We start from the raw sequence: 19,355 nt of genomic DNA on the forward strand, positions 1-19,355 counted from the left end.
ATGTTAGGGTGACAGAGCCCTAAAGTGCCCTCAGAAAGTATTCACAAGCCTTAACTTTTTCCACATTTTGTTGTGTTACAGCCTGAATTTAAAATTGATATACCATAATGTCAAAAGTGTAATTTTGTTTGTAGAAACGTTTTGCAATCAATAAAAAATGTAAAGCTGAAATGTTAGTCAAGTATTCAACCCCTTTGTTATGGCAAGCCTTAATAATTTGAGAATGTAAAATGTGCTTAACAAATCGCATGATAAGTTGCATGGACTCATTCCGTGTTCAATAATAGTGGGTAGCATGATTTTTGAATGACAACCCCATCTCTGTACCCCGACACATACAATTATCTTTTAAGGTCCCTCAATCAAGTAGTGAATTTCAAGCACAGTTTCAATCACAAAGAGCAGGGAGGTTTTTAAATGCTTTGCAAAGAAGGGCACCGATTTGGTAGATGTGTAAACAGAGGCTGAATATCCCTTTGTGTACGGTGAAGTTAATAATCAGGCTTTGGGTGGTGTATCGATACACCCAGTCATTACAAAGTCACAGGCGTCCTTCCTAACTCAGTTGCCTGAGAGGAACAAAACTGCTCACGGATTTCACCATGAGACCAATGGTGATTTTAAAACAGTGATAGAGTTTAATGGTTGTGATATGAGAAAACTGAGGATGGATCAACAACATTGTAGTTACTCCGCAATACTAACCTAAATGACAGAGTGAAAAGAAGGAAGCCTGTACATAATAAAAATATTCCAAAACATGCATCCTGTTTGCAATAAGGCACTTAAGTAATACTGCAAAAAATGTGGCAAAAAAAGTACTTTTTGTCCTGAATACAAAGCGCTATATTTGGGGCAAATCCAACACAACACATCACTGAGTACCACTCTTTATATTTTCAAGCATGCTAGCATGCTGGTGGCTGCATCATGTAATGGGTATGCTTGTCTTCGGCAAGGACTAAAGAGCTTTTTAGGATTAAAAAAAACAGAATACATCTATAAACTCAGGTAAAATCTGAAATTTGCTTTCCAACAGACACTGGGAGACAAATTCACCTTTCAGCAGGACAATAACCTAAAAACTCAAGGACAAATCTACACTGGAGTTGCTTACCAAGATGTCATTGAATGTTCCTGAATGTTCCTACAGTTTTGACTTAAATCGGCTTGAAAATCTATGGCGAGACTTATAAATGGCTGTCTAGCAATATCAACAATGAACTTGATAGAGCTTGAAGAATTTTAAAAAGAATAATGGGCAAATATTGTACAATCCAGGTGTGCAAAGCTCTTAGAGACTTACCCAGAAAGACACAGCTGTAATCACTGCCAAAGGTGATTCTAACATTTATTGACCCAGGGGTATGAATACTTATGTAAATTAGATATATCTGTATTTCATTTTCAATAAATTAGCAAACATTTCTAAAAACATGTTTTCACTTTGTCATTATGGGGTAGTGTGTGTAGATGAGTGAGACAAATATATATATATATATATATATATATTGAATTCAGGCTGTAATACAACAAAATGTGGAATAAGTCAAGGGGTATGAATTCTTTCTGAAGGCACTGTACATGTTCAAATCTGTATTCCTCCTACAACCCTCTGGTTCCCTCAATGGAAATTCAATATGGCTCTAATTTAAGAGATCTCAGCTGGCCAACCATACAGACCGTAGACCAAACTACACCTCTACACACAATGTTTACCTTAGTATCTCTTCCCCCAATGATTAAAAAGTAATGTACCAGAAACATGTCAAGTCTTTAATAATAACTACATTACTAATGTAGAAACAATAGAATAGGAAAAGTAAATAATCTTTAATCAGACTCAGAAGATTAAACCTCACAGACATTCCAACAAACCAAGCAAATCGAAAACCATTATACTGTAGCAAGAAATTATAATGAATGTATTGCAAAATATGAAAATGTTCTGTTTTGATGGTTTTAAAATATCAGAATCAACGTATACAGAAAAACATGGAACAAAAAATCCCTTTATAATTTTTTTTAACTGCACACCAGGTGCTTTTAAACAGCAAGATCAAATCTAGATATTGTAATAAAGAGCATCGATATCATTGCCAAAACACAGTACAAAAATTGATATAGGGAACTTGTGATATTAGCTTGATTCTTCTCTCCAAAGACAGAAATTAAATTAGGGATTGCATGAGGACAGAATTGACTCATTGAGTGATAGAAAAGATGGATTAAATGTGATCAGATTTAGGAGTTGTCACTGTCCTCGTCGTCATAATATCTGTTCCTCTTGATTTGTTCCTCCACTGACAGCGAGTCATAATCATCTTTCCACAGCATGTTGCTTTTCCCCTGTGCACAGACATCCTTCATGGCAAAGCTGTCAAGCTGTTCATCCCCTTTCCACCCGTCTTTGGGTTTATCTGTGTTTCCTCTTGACTCCACTCCAAAATCCAAAAGGTCGTCCAGCGATGACACCAAGGGCCTCTCACTAACAGACTCACTGAAGATGTCAGACTTGAAATCAGACAGGAGGATGGAACTGTTATCGAGCCCAGCAAAAATGTCCTCCAGGAAGCTAGAGGTGCTAATCTTTGGTTCCGCTTCAAAAGAAAATGTACTTTGAGTCGCCTCTGTGAAGACATGTTCATCTAGACTGTCATCTGTGGCCTCCATACATTTGGCACCCATTGGCACAAAAGCGTCCTCCCTCTGTGCCATGTCTAGAACGTCGGTTGGCATCCATTTTAGTTCTTCATCCCCAAATATGCCCTCCTTAAAATCGCTTTTGGCAGCAGCTGGTTCTGTGGACTGAAGTATTAAATCTCTTTCTTCCGTTTTGTAGTCATCAAGCATTTTGAACATTGGTTCATGGTCAAATAATAATTGTCCGTTATTGTTGTTGTTGGAGTTTGCATTTACTGTTGGCTCACCTGATGCCTCACCATCTATCACTGTGACCTTGACCTTATCCTCCTCACTCCCATTTACTTTCTCCATTTTCTCCTCCTCCTCTTTATGAGAATTCTCTGCCTCAGCTTCCCCGCTATGCCCATTTACTCTCACATCCTCTACCTTCTCTCCACTTTCCTTTTCATCTTTTTCTGTCACATTCCCACTTTTCACAGCTCCTTCCTCGTTCACCTCGCTTGTCACTTCCACATTGGCTTCCACTTTCCCAGCTACCTCTATGCCACTGTCTCTTGGGGGTTCATGGGTGGGAGTACTCTCTGTTACCTCTACTAGGTCTACAGGAGTGGTCAAAGCCTTCTCTGCTGGAGTTTCTACAGTTACAACGGCACCTTCCCATGCAGTTTCTTGAGGACATTTTTGTGTTTTTATAGCAGGGCTATCATTTAAAGAAGGTTCACTGATCTGGCTTTTATTGGCATCGGTGTCGGTCTGTGGAGAGCTATCCTGGGGGGGCCATGAGGGTTTAACCAGCTTCACCTCGTCCTCCATCATGAACACTTTCTTGGGAGAATCATTCTGAGGGGGCCATACAACCGCAATCTTACAAGTGGGCTTTTTGTTTTCATCCTGTGATTTGCTCACTTCCTTTTCCTGTGGAGGTGGTACCTCAATCTTTGTCAAACTGACATTGCTCCTGGCTGTGGAATTTCTGGAATCTAGTTTTTCAGGGGACGGTGATTTTAGCTTAGTCTTTTCATTTTCAATGGAATACTCTTGATTTTTAGCACTCCAAAGGTCTTTGTGAGGCTTCTGTCCGAATCCTTCGTCATAATTTCCTTTGGACTTGAACAGTTGTTTGAAGTGGGGCTTGCAGTACATTCGTCCATGGAGAGAGGCGTAGTTGCCAAGGCTGAGAAAGACAAATGTTGTAACTATTCAGACACAACATTTGAAATAAGATAGTTGTTATTATTTGTACTGGTTATAAGTCCAAGTTTGTGGTTTACCTTAGTTTGCCACTGCAGTGCTCACAGCGGAAGCAGCTTTTATGGAAATTGTGTTTGTCTGCGATCAGACACTCCATCGGATACACCCTCTTCCGACACACCGTGCACAGTTCGGACTCTGGAACTCGAATTTTCTGCAAGAGAAAGATAGTGTTAGGGCATTCTTTTATTGACCTTTTCAGTAAAAACAAACAAAGCGACAACACTATTAGTTAATAATTAGTCATTATTACGAAACCTACTGGACTGTAAATCATTTATGAAATCACAAAAAAAATGGTTCCCACTTTAAACAAACTACAAATTATGAAGGCTTTATGTAGCATAGACACAGTAACATATTGCTAAGCACTACACAGATGCTTCACAAATCTGTTAATTCCATACTCTATAAAGGGTGTAGAAAAGGTGACATGGTCTACCATTTTTTTTACCTTTATTTTTAACTAGGCAAATCAGGTAAATTAGTTTTACAATGACGGCCTACCCCGCCAAAACCCTCCCCTAACCCAGACGACGCTGTGCCAATTGTGCGCCATCCTATGGGACTCCCGATCACGGATGGTTGTGATACAGCCTGGGATCGTACCAGGGTCTGTAGTGACGCCTTGAGCACTGAGATGCAGTGCCTTCGACTGCTGTGCCACTCGGGAGCATCTCCCTATGTATAGTAGGCTGCATCGCCAAATGTGCCTTAACCAAGACAGACATAACACACACTGACAGACAGATGTTACCAAGCTAAGCTAAGCAGGCCTCATAAAGATGGCATTTGTGCTGATGTTAATGATGATGATTGTATGTTAATGATGATGATTGCGGGTTCCGATGCTGATTGTACGTTAAAATAACTAGAGGTCGACCGATTAATCGGAATGGCCGATTAATTAGGGCCGATTTCAAGTTTTCATAACAATCGGAAATCGGTATTTTTGGACGCCAATTTGGCCGATTTTTTTTTTTTTTTTACACCTTTATTTAACTAGGCAAGTCAGTTAAGAACACATTCTTATTTTCAATGACGGCCTAGGAATGGTGGGTTAACTGCCTTGTTCAGGGGCAGAACGACAGATTTTTACCTTGTCAGCTCGGGGATTCAATCATGCAACCTTACGGTTAACTAGTCCAACGCTCTAACCACCTGCTTTACATTGCACTCCACGAGGAGCCTGCCTGTTACGCGAATGCAGTAAGAAGCCAAGGTAAGTTGCTAGCTAGCATTAAACTTATCTTATAAAAAACAATCAATCAATCATAATCACTAGTTAACTACACATGGTTGATGTTATTACTAGTTTATCTAGCCTGTCCTGCGTTGCATATAATCACTTAGGTACACATTGCTCCAACGTCTACCTAACCATAAACATCAATACCTTTCTTAAAATCAATACACAAGTATATATTTTTAAACCTGCATATTTAGTTAATATTGCCTGCTAACATGAATTTCTTTTAACTAGGGAAAATGTGTCACTTCTCTTGCAACAGAGTCAGGGTATATGCAGCATTTTGGGCCGCCTGGCTCGTTGCGAACTGTGAAGACTATTTCTTCCTAACAAAGACAGCCGACTTCGCCAAACGGGGGATGATTTAACAAAAGCGCATTTGCGAAAAAAAACACAATCGTTGCACGACTGTACCTAACCATAGACATCATTGCCTTTCTTAAAATCAATACACAGAAGTATATATTTTTAAACCTGCATATTTAGCTAAAAGAAATCCAGGTTAGCAGGCAATATTAACCAGGTGAAATTGTGTCACTTCTCTTGCGTCCATTGCACGCAGAGTCTATGCAACAGTTTGGGCCGCCTGGCTCATTGCGAACTAATTTGCCAGAATTGTACATGATTATGACATAACATTGAAGGTTGTACAATGTAACAGGAATATTTAGACTTAGGGATGCCACCCGTTAGATAGAATACGGAACGGTTCCGTATTTCACTGAAAGGAAAAACGTTTTGTTTTCGAGATGATAGTTTCCGGATTCGACCATATTAATGACCTAAGGCTCATATTTCTGTGTGTTTATTAAATTATAATTAAGTCTATGATTTGATAGAGCAGTCTGACTGAGCGGTGGTAGGCAGCAGCAGGCTCTTAAGCATTCATTCAAACAGCACGTTTGTGCGTTTTGCCAGCAGCTCTTCGCTGTGCTTCAAGCATTGCGCTGTTTATGACTTCAAGCCTATCAACTCCCGAGATTAGGCTGGTGTAACCGATGTGAAATGGCTAGCTAGTTAGCGGGGTGCGCGCAACAGCGTTTCAAACATCACTCGCTCTGAGACTTGGAGTAGTTGTTCCCCTTGCTCTGCATGGGTAACGGTGTTTCGAGGGTGGCTGTTGTCGATGTGTTCCTGGTTCGAGCCCAGGTAGGAGCGAGGAGAGGGACGGAAGCTATACTGTTACACTGGCAATACTAAAGTGCCTATAAGAACATCCAATAGTCAAAGGTATATGAAATACAAATCGTATAGAGAGAAATAGTCCTATAATTCCTATAATAACTACAACCTAAAACTTCTTACCTGGGAATATTGAAGACTCATGTTAAAAGTAACCACCAGCTTTCATATGTTCTCATGTTCTGAGCAAGGAACTTAAACGTTAGCGTTCTTCAATGGCACATATTGCACTTTTACTTTCTTCTCCAACACTTTGTTTTTGCATTATTTCAACCAAATTGAACATGTTTCATTATTTATTTGAGGCTAAATTGATTTTATTGATGTATTATATTAAGTTAAAATAAGTGTTCATTCAGTATTGTTGTAAGTGTCATTATTACAAATAAAAACATTTTTAAAAATCGGCCGATTAATCGGCATCAGGCTTTTTTTGGTCCTCCAATAATCGGTATCGGCGTTGAAAAATCATAATCGGTCGACCTTTAAAAATAACGCTCCTGTAACATAATTGTTCACCCAGACACATTAACGTGACTTTTTATCTAGTTATAATTTGGAAGAAAACAAGCCTAGCGGAATTGCTATTTGGCTAGTTAGCGGGTAGGGTATTTTGAAATAATAGCTAAGCTAGCTATCTAACAAGGTATTGTTCAGGCCGGTTAGCCTTGCTAATTTCAAGGGTATAAGGGTTTCCTATTAATTTTCAAAAAACAGATTACCTTCTTTTCCAAAACCTCTTCTCCTGCGTCTTCTTTTATCTGTTTATAACAGATAAAAGAAGAGGTCAATAACAGGACAATTAACTTGGCTGTTAATAGCTGTAAGTGTATGAGACCTCATGTCCGAGGCCTGTAACACACTTATTCAGCATGCATCTGTGTTTTACGAATGTCTAAAGCCAAGATTCTTATAGCTAACCTAATGTAGTTCAGATGCATTGTTTCCAATAGGAATGATTGTCACACTATGGGCAGAGCAAGCAAGGATGTGGGCAGAACCAAGCACGATGCAGCAAAATCTTTTTGGATGTGTTATGAATGTCAATAGATGTGTCACTTTAAAGTAAGTATGACAAAGCACTACACAAAGTAGTCATGAGTGTGATCTAAATGAATCTACCCTATTATAAAGGTAGTATCGGGAATGATTGGTTACTTTAGGTGTGATAGGGTGTGTGACATCAGATCGCAATGATTGTTGTGGCGTAGATGGAGGCCTCTTCATGCAAGGTATGTACAACAAGGCAATGTCAAAGTAAATAGGTAGCATACACCATGTGGAGAAAGATATTTTGTTTAACAAGTAATACTATTTTCTCTATATATTTCTCATCTTTATTAATAAGGGTGTCAATAATTTAGGACCCCACTGTAATGTAGTGCTCATGAAGACTTTATATTATACTATATGAGTCCATTATAAATTGTAGTTCATGTTTAGATCATTTCAATTTAGATTTAAAAATGCGCTATGCAGAAATCGCGCCGCCATTTCCTGGTTGCTAAAATTCGAATAGTTCGCCTAATTACATTTTTAGTGACAAAACAAGTGAATATAGTGTAGCGAATCATTGTACCATCTAAACCGCTGTGAAATATATTTTACATAACCAAAAATATTGTATTTTCAGCTGTTTGAAGATGGTGTACAAAACCAAAAGTGAAAGACTCAAAAACGAAACTTAAGAAATGGAAGCATTGTAATAACACAGATAGAACATATCTACCGCTTCTTAGACTTTCTTTCAATGAGAATGAGAGATCTATAACTCACATTTCTATGTGACTTTGGTCAGGTCCCCCAAAAAGTTACATATTGTAGCTTTAAATCCTAATCAGAATGATCATATAACTTGTTACTTTATGGAATATACATGCTAATTCTATGCTTAAGCATACGGCCCGAGGAGGTGTGGTATATGGCCAATATACCACGGCTAAGGGCTGTATTTAGGCACGACGCAACCCCCGAGGTGCCTTATTGCTATTATAAACTGATTACCAACGTAATTAAAGCAGTAAAAATAAATATTTTGTCGTACCTGTGGTATACGGTCTGATATACCACGGCTATCAGCCAATCAGCATTTATGGCTCACCCAGTTTATAATTAGAAATATACAACCACATCCTCACACAAGCACGAAAACATTAACCCATAACTTCCCGTCACTGCTTTTTGCAAAAGCAGCTCTATATCTTAGGCATCAACAAAACCACCCCCCTGCAGACAAGCACATCATGAGGCACTCGCTTGCTGTGTTTTAATGCATTCTAAACAGACTGTCAGTACCCATTTAGATTTATTATGCTTTAGAAGTGTTAGTGTCTGCCAGATAAAAATAAAGAAGAAGAGCAACAAAGGGGAAATGCATCATTAAAACCAGTGCAGATGCATAACGTTAATGCTGAATTTGAAGGTACTGTTAATAGTTTTTTACTTTCACACAAAAAATATGTTAAACACACCATCACGCTCTATTAGTCTCCCCTCATGCTCCACGCGTTGGTTTACCCGTCACGACAGTCTCCTGCTGGTGTGTTACGATCTGTGATGTCCTCTGTTCTGAGACACTGAATCCCAGATTCTGGAACACACTCTCGCTTTCGGCCCAGGACTGGTGGAAGCTCTTCAGTAGGTCCTCGGTGGCGGCCTCCACAGGAACTGCCATCTCTTCAACCGTCCCTTTCACCACGTCGGCATAAGAGGGAGGGAGGGGGCGGGTCATGTGGCTCTCAGAGTGCATGCTGGTCTCGCTCCTCACCCCTCTTGTTACGGTGCCAAATTCATCCACGCCAGAGAACTCCTCAGTGACGGACTTTGTTTTGGAGTGCCCCGTCGGTTCGGCAGATTCTGATTCTCTCCTCTCTCTCTCCTCTTGTTTCTCTCTCACTTCTTTGAGAGCATTACGATCACCCAAGTCAAAGGCATTCTTGATGGCCTTGATGTTGAAGGCAGGTGTTTCATCGGTTTTTGGCGTTTTGGGGTCTGCCTCTGGATCTTCAGTGTCACTTCCCAATCTATCTGTGATGACGATAGGATCTTTTCTGATGTACAGCTTTGGTTGTGGGGATTCAAATTGATTGACCAGCTTTGAAAGGTCAAGCCTAGGGAGATCCTCTTTCATTATGTCTATATTCACAACCTCAGGAACTTCCTCTAGATCCTCTGGACCCAGGCGCTCTGGGATTTCTATGGGGTCCTTCCGCATGTATGTCCTGCTCACCTCTGCCTTCTGAGCTTCCTCAAAGAAGAACTTTTTGTCTCTGACAGTCATCATGGAGTCAACCATATCAGCCACATCCGGAGTCATCGTCCCAGTCTCCATCTCCTGCGTCTGCATGTGGATCTCAGGTTCAATCAGCGCTGGGGAATCCTCTCTGTCAGAGGCTTGCTCTGTGGTCAGAAACTCAGGCATGGGTGGGGGAGGGGTCATGCCCCGAGAGAGCTTCACAGTGGAGTCCTTCAACTTGGCTAGCTTCTCTGAGCGGCTCAAGGTGGGAGAGGGTGTGGCCCTACAGAACCGAGAGGTAGGGGTGCGGGGAGGGGGAGGTGGTGGGGTTGGGGTGGCACCAGACCTGTATGACGGAGGAGGTGAGGGTGTCACTATGAGGGGTGAGTTTGTTCTCCTCACTGATTCAATGCTTATGAAGGTAGGTGAAGGTGTTCGCGTTGCAAGCGTGGGAGAGGGAACTCTGGGATCAGGAGCTTTTACTTCAGTCAGCTCTGGCTTTTTGCTCTCATGAGAGATCTTCTTCTCCTCAACCACTTTCTTATAGGTTTCGACCCTTGACGAACCAATGCTTATTTTAGATATCTTGGCAGTTGCTCCTCCAAATCCTTTCTTTTCAAGTGCTTTTGCAGGTGGTGGTGCAGATGGTGGTGCAGGTGATGATGCAGGTGATGATGCAGGTGGTGGTGCAGGGTGTGGTGCAGGTGGTGAGGCAGGTGCGGGTTCACTTTCCTGTTTTGCCATGGCTGCCATGTGTCCTTCTAAGAATACAAGTTTTGCTTGTGCTAGGTTTCTCACACGAAAAATGATCTCTGTGAGCTTCTTCTTATTCTGCTGAACAGCAACCTGTGTTAAATCACGCTTTTCCTCCGCCCTCATCAACCAGTCAGGGACCTCACTAAGTATTGTCCTCACTGAGTTTGAATCCATTTTCCCTGGATGAAGCTGCTTAATGTTAAATAGCAGCTTCTGTACCATTACACATTTCTCTGAATCTGTGGTCTCCTCCACTGATTGAGCTGTGCTTTCCACCATTGATTGAGCTGTTTCTGTCTGTGCTGCAGCATTCCCTGCAATGTTCATGGAAACAGCCTTAGACTCTGCCTTTGACCTCTCTTGAAGCTGCTGCATTTTGCTTACTTCTCCTTGTTGTTGGAAAGACTTGACCTGCTGCTTTTGTGTGCGAACCTGCTGTTCCTGCTTCTGGAAGCTCTGTTGAACTACTCTCGCATTAACAATCACTTGCTCGTGCTTCTGAATGTGCTGTTCCTGCATGCTTTGTTGACTATGGGAGACAGATATGTGGCAGTGCCCTGGAGCTTGAGCTACTGGCATGGGAACTAGCTTTGGCTCTTTGGGCAAAGGGATTTTAATTCCTTTCTGCTTTGCCTTTGTCTTCATTTGGATTTCCAGCTTTGTTTCCTTGGCAGCTGCAGTTTTCTCAACCTCCTCAGCTTTCTCCTGTGTCACATTCATCTCCACCTTTACTTCATTTTTTGCTGAGCTACTGGTGGCCATCTGGGTGCTCTCCTGAACTACTCTGGTCTCACTCTTAGAAATAGTCTCCATACCCGTTTGATGTACATGTAATTCATTTTTCACTGCTCGTTGATCTTTTTCCACCACCTCGCTTTTCTCCTCCTTCTTCTCTGTTGGCAACTTCACTGTTCTCACCTTGAAATTTGGTGTCACTTTTGGAATTTTGATTTTGGTGGGCTGAGATGGAATATTTTTTACTTCCTGTGTGAGAAAGGCGTTGGTATTCTTTGCATCCTCTGCGTCGGATGTGATGGCGGATTGGGTTTGAAGATTTACATTTTCCTGGACAATGCTCTGAGTGGAGATGATAGACTGTGAGCTAGCAGTCATACCACTCTGCTGCTCAGCTACTGAGGACGAAATCACATTAGAGCCAGATTGGACTTTAATGTTGGACTCATGGTGAGGGTGAGCAGCAGAGACTGAAACAGCCTGATGCTTGCCAGAGAAAACAGCCTGATGTTTTCTGGAGGCAACAGATGAGGCAAGTTCTTTCCCAGAAGAGACCATAGAGGACTGATCAATGGTAATGTGTTTCTTATCTGAGGAAATATTTCCAGATTCAGAGTTTGATTCCTTATTTACCATGGAGATCAAAGGTTTGCTCAGGGGGATATGTGATAGAGCTTTCTTCGTGGGCGGCTCTTGTGATGCTGTGCGTACTTTGCTTTTAGACTGAGTTTCCTCAGCCTGTTCATGTGTTACCTCTGAGGTCACTTTTGACTGCTCTGTTTTGTGTGCATCTGAGTGTTGTTCACTTGCAACATTGGTTGAGCCCATCATCTGCATCATATTAGTTGGAGGAGAGGTGGGAGATGTGACTCGTGAAGAGGCGGGAGTTGTGTCTTGTGACTTGTTTCTCTCAGCCTCCTCTCTTTGCACACGATACCTTTCCTCTGCCAGCATCAGTGGGGTTTTGAATTTACGGGCAAATGGTTTAGGTTTTGCCACTGGTGCAGGTTCTGCAGGTGGGGGTATTTTGATTGGAGGGATGAATACCTTTTTAGGTGGTCGTGGCAACTCTTCCTGTGGTGGTTTTGCCACTGGGATTGGTGAAGGGATTTTAGTCATGGACACTGTAGAATCAGATTGAACCTGTGTGTTGGTAGTATTTGTATTTTCTTCCTGTTTACAACTGATTTCACGTTTGACTTCCTGGACTACTCCTTCCTCTTTATGTTCTGCTTGAACTGTCATTGGCTGAGGAGGTGGAGGAGGCGGTGGTGGTGCTACTTGCTTTTTCTGCCATTTTGGTTTGACCAGTATTGGTTGCTTGGGTGGCTCAGGTTTTGGGATTTTGAATAAAGGCCTAGCTTTAAATGGCTTTCCAGGTGGTGGTGTAGGCACTTGGTGTGGCATTGAGTTTAGCTCTTGCTGTGAGGGCGGTGGAGGAAGAAAGTCTTGCCCTGCCACGGAGGGTGGGGGTGGGGGTGGGGGAGAAGGGAAAAAGTCGGGCTCCCCACATTCTACTGGGGGTGGAGGAGGTGGAGGCGGAAGGTCACTGTCCTGTCTCATAATCAGGGGACGGGATGTGGGAAACATTGGGCTACGGCTTGACAGGGACATTGGGCAGCCTGCCACTGGTGAGGGCGGGGGAGGAAGAGACATCTCAGACTCAGAGGGTGGAGGTGAGGACGTGGGAGGAGGGGGGAAATGAATCTCAGGCGTCCCTTTCTTTAGCATACCTTTTCCCTTCATGTCCATGTTCCGGAAATTTGTATTCAGATTTTTGACATTGTGTTTTTGTGTGACAGTCTTATGCTCTGTCACTGTTGTTTGCAACTGTTTCATTGTTTTTGTTTCCTGTGTTTGCTTTGAAACAATAATAGTTTGAGATGTGCTTTGTGTTTCTTTCATCACATTTATGTCTGCGGCTGCTTTATTCTCAGTCATCTGATTGGCTGCTTTAATCTCCTTCATCTGATTCGTTGATGTATTATTAGTCATCTGATTGGTCATGTTTTTCTTGTTTATGAAGATGGGTTTAGGGGCTGGTGGTGTTTTCTGTTTCACAGCCTGTTCTTCAACATGTGTCTGCTGTGAGGACTCAGACATATTGACTGTTTTGACCTGTGTTGTCACGTTCATGTCTGAGACTTGTGTTTCTCTCTGTGTTTCTTTCGTCACATTTATGTCTGAGACTGCTTTATTCTCAGTCATATGATTGGCTGATTTATTCACAATCATCTGATTGGCTGCTTTATTCTCAGTCATATGATGGGCTGATTTATTCACACTCATCTGATTGGATGCTTTATTTTCAGTCATGCGATTGGCTGATTTATTCACAATCATCTGATTGGCTGCTTTATTCTCGGTCATATGATTGGCTGATTTATTCACACTCATCTGATTGGATGCTTTATTTTCAGTCATGTGATTGGCTGATTTATTCACAATCATATGATTGGCTGCTTTATTCTCAGTCATGTGATTGGCTGATTTATTCACAGTCATCTGATTGGCTGATTGATTCACAGTCATCTGATTGGCTGATTGATTCACAGTCATCTGATTGGCTGCTTTAATCTCTGTGATCTGATTCATTGATGTATTATCAGTCATCTGATTGGTCAGGTTTTTCTTCTTTATGATCATGTGCTTAGGAGGGGGTTGCAATTTCAGTTTCACACTCTGTTGTTTAACATGTGTCTGTTCTTTAACTTGAGTCTGTTCTTTTCCATGTTCCTGCTGTGAGGCCTCCAAAATATTTACTGTTTGGACCTGTGTTGTCATAGAGTGTTCCTCTTGGGTGAGGGTCTTGCTGCTCTTCACTGATTTGTTCTCGGTGTACATCTCAGTGTGCTTTTGTGTGGTGTCCTGTAATTTACTGCTCTGACTCTGAGACAGGTTTTTCACAGCAGGGGCTAGATTGACTGTGACGTTCTCATTCTTAGCCACATCTGAGTATTCATGGTCCACCACTTGCTGTGTGGGTAATGGATTTTTCACATGAGCTCTGGGAGCTTTTCTGGGAGGATACTTTCGTACTTTCCGATTGGAATATTCTTTTCTCTGCATCAGATTCTTTATCGCTCCTTTAACGTCTCCCTTTATCACCTCCTCCTTCTCCATCTGTGATTGCTCCTCATCCTGGTCCTGCCCCTGCCCTTCGTAGAGGCATTTTATGGAGGTCTTCACATCTCCCTCAGTGCTTCCCCTGCGTTGCATTCGTGGGGATGTGGATGGTTCTAGTAAGAGCTGTATTGTGCCTCTCACGTCCCCCTGTTCACTCACTTGGTGCTGGTAAAGCTTTTTCTCACTCGAGGCCTCATGCAAACCCTTCAGCGCAGTATGAATGTCTCCCTTTACAATCTCCTCCTTTTCCATCTCTTTCACTGCCTGCTTAGCCTCTTCTAGTGATTTCAAGGTGCCTTTGATATCGCCGGGCACTAAATCCTCAACAGTTACCTCAGTCTTGGTGGTCGCCGATTTCTCTAATGATTGGAGGGCTCCTCGGATATCACCTCTGACAATTTCTGGCTTTTCCATTTCCTTGGCTTGGTTTTGAGCGTCCTCCAAAGACCTCAGAGTGGTGTGCAGGTCCCCTTTCACCACTTCCTCTTTCTCTATCACGACTCTCTTGCTAATAGTTTTGGTCAGTGAGTCCAGGGCCGCCCTCAGATCTCCCTTGACAATTTCCTCTTTCTGCAGGTTTTCCAGCAAGAGAGCAGGTTCCATCATGAACACCTTCACAGTGTTGTTGACATCACCAGGGACGATATCGTCGTCAGCTACTGTGCGTTCAATCTGCTGTTGATTCTTCCATAGTGTCATTTTGGTTTCCATAACGTCGCCGCCAATGATGCGTTCCTTCTGCGCCTGTTCTTGTTCCTCATTAGGTTCAAACTGGAGTTGTCTGAGGTAATCCAGAGCCCCAGATTCAATACAGGTGGAGTAAAAGCTAACGTTACCCCTCTCCGTGTCTTCCACCCTTATCCTTTTAGATTCCTCTGACCCTGGGTTGGACAAGAGTCTGTGAAGGGTCCTACTGACATTGCCTTTGATGATATCCTCCTTCTCAATGCCAGCACCGTCTTCCTTATTGAGGAGGGAGTATATGGTCATTCGCACATCTCCCTTTTCATCTTCTTGAATCAGAATTCCACGTTTTGAGGAGCCCTCCTCCTTCAGTAGGTTGTTGATGGCCTCTTGAATGTCGCCTCTGAGGATTTCCTCCTTCTCAACATTGAATCCCTTTTCTTGGTTGAATAGCTGTTTTACTGTTGTGTTGATGTTGCCTCTCTCTTCCTGGTCTATGACTATCCCTTTCTCTGTCATTTCTCGTCTGTTTAGGAGGTTCATCATGATGTTGTTCAGATCCCCTCTGATCACCTCCTCCTTCTGGATTTCTGGAGCATCTTGGTTCATGAGTCTGTATTTTGCCATTCTGACATCTCCTATCTCATCCGTCTCAATGAGAATCCCTTGTGAGTCAACCATTTTCTGACAATACAGCTCTTCAAGGGTCTCTTTGATGCTCTTCCCCATTATTTCAGTTCTTTCTACACTGTTCTCATTAAATTTGGTTAAAGGCGTGGTTTCAAAAAGCCATGTTGTTGTCTTTACATCTGCTTGTGGGATCTCCTCCCGGGTGACAACAGTCTCTGTTCCGTCTGACTCTTTAATGCTGTCAAGCGGCTGTTTTTCAAAGAGCCACACAGACTGCTTGACATCTCCTTTCATCACTTCTTCTTTTGTCACTGTCTCCATTTCATCATATTCTGAGCCCTCGCCATGGATCTTATCGATGCTATGCGTTTCAAACATCCATGAGGCAGTCCTGACGTCCCCTTTTTGGATCTCACTCACGCTAACAGTTCTAACATACTTCTGGGACATTTCATCTGTCTCAAAAAGGTGTTTGTTTGTCTTCACGTCACCACCCTGGATATCTTCAACTGTTTTAGTCAACACTTTCATGTCCTCAGCGATTTCATCAAGAGGTTGTGTTTCGAACCTCCACCTGGCCGTGCTGACATCACCTTTCTGGACGTCCTCCTCAGTGACAGATTTGATGACATAGACGTCATCTGTGTCCCTTATTGAATCCAGAGGTTTTGTCTCAAATAACCACCGGGCCCCCACCACATCTCCTCTCATGATTTCTTCCTTTGTCATAGTGGTTACTTCATGGTAGTGGCCCTCTTTGTCACAGATTGCATACAGTGGCTGATTTTCAAACATCATGGTGTAGCTTTTTACATCCCCTTTCTCTATATCGTCCCTGATGATGCTCTGGAGTTTTGAAATCTCAGTCTCGGTGGACTCCTCCTGGATTTTATCGAGAGAGTAAGTCTCAAAAATGAAGCGTCCTTGACCAACGTTTCCTCCCTGCACATCGGTTACGGTGCGAGTATCCTTGGCTTCCTCTGTATCCTCGCGGATAGTGTCTATAGGTTGGTTTTCAAAAAGCCACATGTTGTTTACTACATTTCCTTTCTGAATTTCCTCCGCCGTAAGGGTCTTCAGCTTATGCATTGTTTCAGATGAGGTTGAGGTCATGATGTCGGAAGACCGATTCTGAAAGAGAAACTTCATCCTAGACACATCTCCAGACTGGACATCAATCTTAGTCACCCTCCTGAAGGCACCACTCTCCTCCCCTGTGAGGTTCTCCAGGTTCTCTGTCTCAAAGAGGAAGCAAGCGTGATGCACATCTTTGCCATGGACGTCCTCTTGTTTGACAGTGCAGGTTTTGAGAACGGTCTCCGATTCGGACTCTGAATGGTCACAGATGTTATCGAGGTTCTGAGTCTCAAAGAGCCATGTGCATGTTTTGACGTCCCCTTTGTTGACCTCCTCAACCTCAGTCTCATTCCTCACCTTATCTGCTTTCTCATACAGATTATCCATTGGTTGAGTCTCGAACAGCCACCTGCAGGTTTTCACATCACCTTTCTCAATTTCAACACTCTCCTTTGTCTTAGTTTCATCTTCTTCAGTGTTGCTGAAATGTTTAATACCATCGAGGGGTTGAGTTTCGAATAACCACTTGGCTGTCTTGACATCGCCCGATTCAATCTCCTCCTTTGATATACCTTTTATAATCTGGAATTTATTGCTACTTTCATCAAACTCATCGATAGGACGTGTTTCAAACATCCACCTGCAGCTTCTAACATCTCCTTTTACTATCTCCTCACGTCGCACGGTTTTCACCTCGTGGTAGTGTCCCTCGCTGTCTTGCATGGCATACATCGGGGTGGATTCAAAAAGAACTTTGTTTGATTTCACAGACCCACTGGTAACACCTTCAACTTGAATTCTCTGTGCCCCCTCACATCTGCTTAAATCCAAGGTTTCAAATCTTTCCTTGTGATTTGTGACATCGCCCTTATCAAGTTCTTCAAGGTTTATAGAGCGTGTCATTTCCTTCTTCTCCTCCCTTATGTTTTCAAGTGGTTGACTTTCAAAAACCCACTTCTGATGTCTAACATCGCCCTTCTCCTCCTCGGACGCAACCATCTTCTGAAGTTTTCCTACTTCCGCCAGATCCTTCAGGTTCTCCATTGGCACTGTCTCAAACAGATGTTTTGCTGATTGCACATCACCTCCTACAATCGCCTCTGAGGGTAAATGTCTGGCATTGGCGTTGTCTTTCAGAGTATCCATCTGCTGTGTCTCGAAAACCAGGCAGTGCTTCCGCACATCAGCTCCAATAATCTCCTCCTTTTGCCTGATGCTTTGCCATTCCTCATCTTTAATGGAGTCCAGTGTCTTTGTCTCGAACAGCCACCTCCCTCGGTTCACATCTCCCTGCGAGTTGTCCTCCATGGAGACTCCACAGATCAGCTTCACCTTGGCAGGGTCTTTGTTGATCATGTCCAGAGGCTGGGTCTCAAAGAGCCAGCGGGAGGTCTTCACGTCTCCTTTCTCCATCTCCTCCCTGCGGATGGCGGTGATCTCCAGTATATTTCCAGAGTTGCCCCTGATGACACACATGGGCTGGGTCTCAAACATCCGTGTGGTTGTCTTCACTTCCCCTTTGATCTCCTCAAGCTCTGACTTCAGTTTCAAGAAGTGGCTCTCCTCAATGGTCTCTGTGTGGCTGAGGGAATCCAAGTGTTGAGTTTCAAACAGATACCTGGCCGTTTTCACATCCCCTCCTGTAATATCTTTAGTGAAGACAACCTCCAAGGCTTGCTCATCCTCCTGGTAGATTTTATTCAGACAATCCAGTGGCTGGGTCTCGAAAAGATATGTGGCTGTTCGTACGTCTCCTCTTGCCAGCTCGGTCAATTGCCCTGTCTGTACGGTGGAGTCTGGGGTGTCTGCACGCAGCGCATCCATGGGCTGGGTCTCAAACATCCAGGCTGTGTATTTGACATCACTTCCTGCAATGATTTCCTGCTGAGCAATGTTCTTCACTTCATCATCCTCATCTGGGGTGTCATCTTTAATGGTATCCAGCGGCTTATTCTCAAACATCCAGCGCATGGACTGCACCTCCCCTTTAAGGATCTCGTCCCACTCCAGGTAATCTCCCTCAGGGCTCATACATTCATCACCACCACTGTTCTCAAACGCATAGCAAGCCTGCTGGACTTCCCCGGTCATCTCATCTTCACTATCCAGCTGTGCCTGCTCGATCTCAGTGACGTCGGTGAAGTAGTCCTTCTCCATGGTCCTCCGAACCTCTGGGTGTATGTGCTTGTACAGGCGCTTCAGCTCATTGAGGTTCCTCTGCTTGGAGTACTGCTCCTTGTTGAAGATGTATCTCTGTTGGCCAGCCTGCTCCTGAGGCGGGAGAGAGTCACAGCACTCGGGGACCTCCTGGGGCATTAGTTCAGTGGGTGGAGGAGGGAAGTGCTCCATGGTCTCATAATCCATGGATGAGGCTGAGGCAGCGGTAGAGGAAGAGACAGCCCCTGTCCTCATAGTGGATGAGGCTGAAGCAGCGGTAGATGAGGAGACAGCCCCTGTCCTCATAGTGGATGAGGCTGAGGCAGCGGTAGATGAGGAGACAGCCCCTGTCCTCATAGTGGATGAGGCTGAGGCAGCGGTAGATGAGGACACAGCCCCTGTCCTCATAGTGGATGAGGTTTCATAGCTCGTTGCTGCTGAAGCTCTGGATGACTGTTTCACAATGGAGGAACTTTCATAGCTAGCTGCTGCTGAGGAGGACTGGTTTATCGGTGCCCATTGAAACTGGTTGTAATCCAGATCAATCTATGGTTTAATGATTGATGGAAAGAAGGACAGTGATAGTTGTAGTCAGAATATGAAATGAGAGAAATGGAAAAGAGGACA

The 19,355-nt window shown here is 43.3% G+C and overlaps 1 protein-coding gene across 4 annotated transcripts in view; it reads right to left on the bottom strand.

Moving 5' to 3' along the window:
• Window positions 1–3,616: 3,616 nt before the first annotated feature.
• The window catches only part of LOC115179370 (xin actin-binding repeat-containing protein 2), a 55,479-nt gene continuing 39,740 nt past the window's right edge, over window positions 3,617–19,355 (bottom strand). For 3 of the 4 annotated variants that reach the window (XM_029740814.1, XM_029740817.1, XM_029740816.1), the window contains 4 exons: window positions 8,846–19,274; window positions 7,051–7,089; window positions 3,918–4,051; window positions 3,617–3,820 (listed from right to left, as the gene is read on the bottom strand). In XM_029740814.1, coding sequence (XP_029596674.1) covers window positions 3,957–4,051; window positions 7,051–7,089; window positions 8,846–19,274 — 10,563 coding nt within the window. In that variant the 3' untranslated portion in view covers window positions 3,617–3,820; window positions 3,918–3,956. The remainder of the gene's footprint in view (window positions 3,821–3,917; window positions 4,052–7,050; window positions 7,090–8,845; window positions 19,275–19,355) is intronic. The other variant, XM_029740815.1, reaches the window with a different exon arrangement.

This window comes from Salmo trutta, chromosome 39 (genome assembly GCF_901001165.1).
Source record: "Salmo trutta chromosome 39, fSalTru1.1, whole genome shotgun sequence".
Taxonomy (NCBI): domain Eukaryota; kingdom Metazoa; phylum Chordata; class Actinopteri; order Salmoniformes; family Salmonidae; genus Salmo; species Salmo trutta.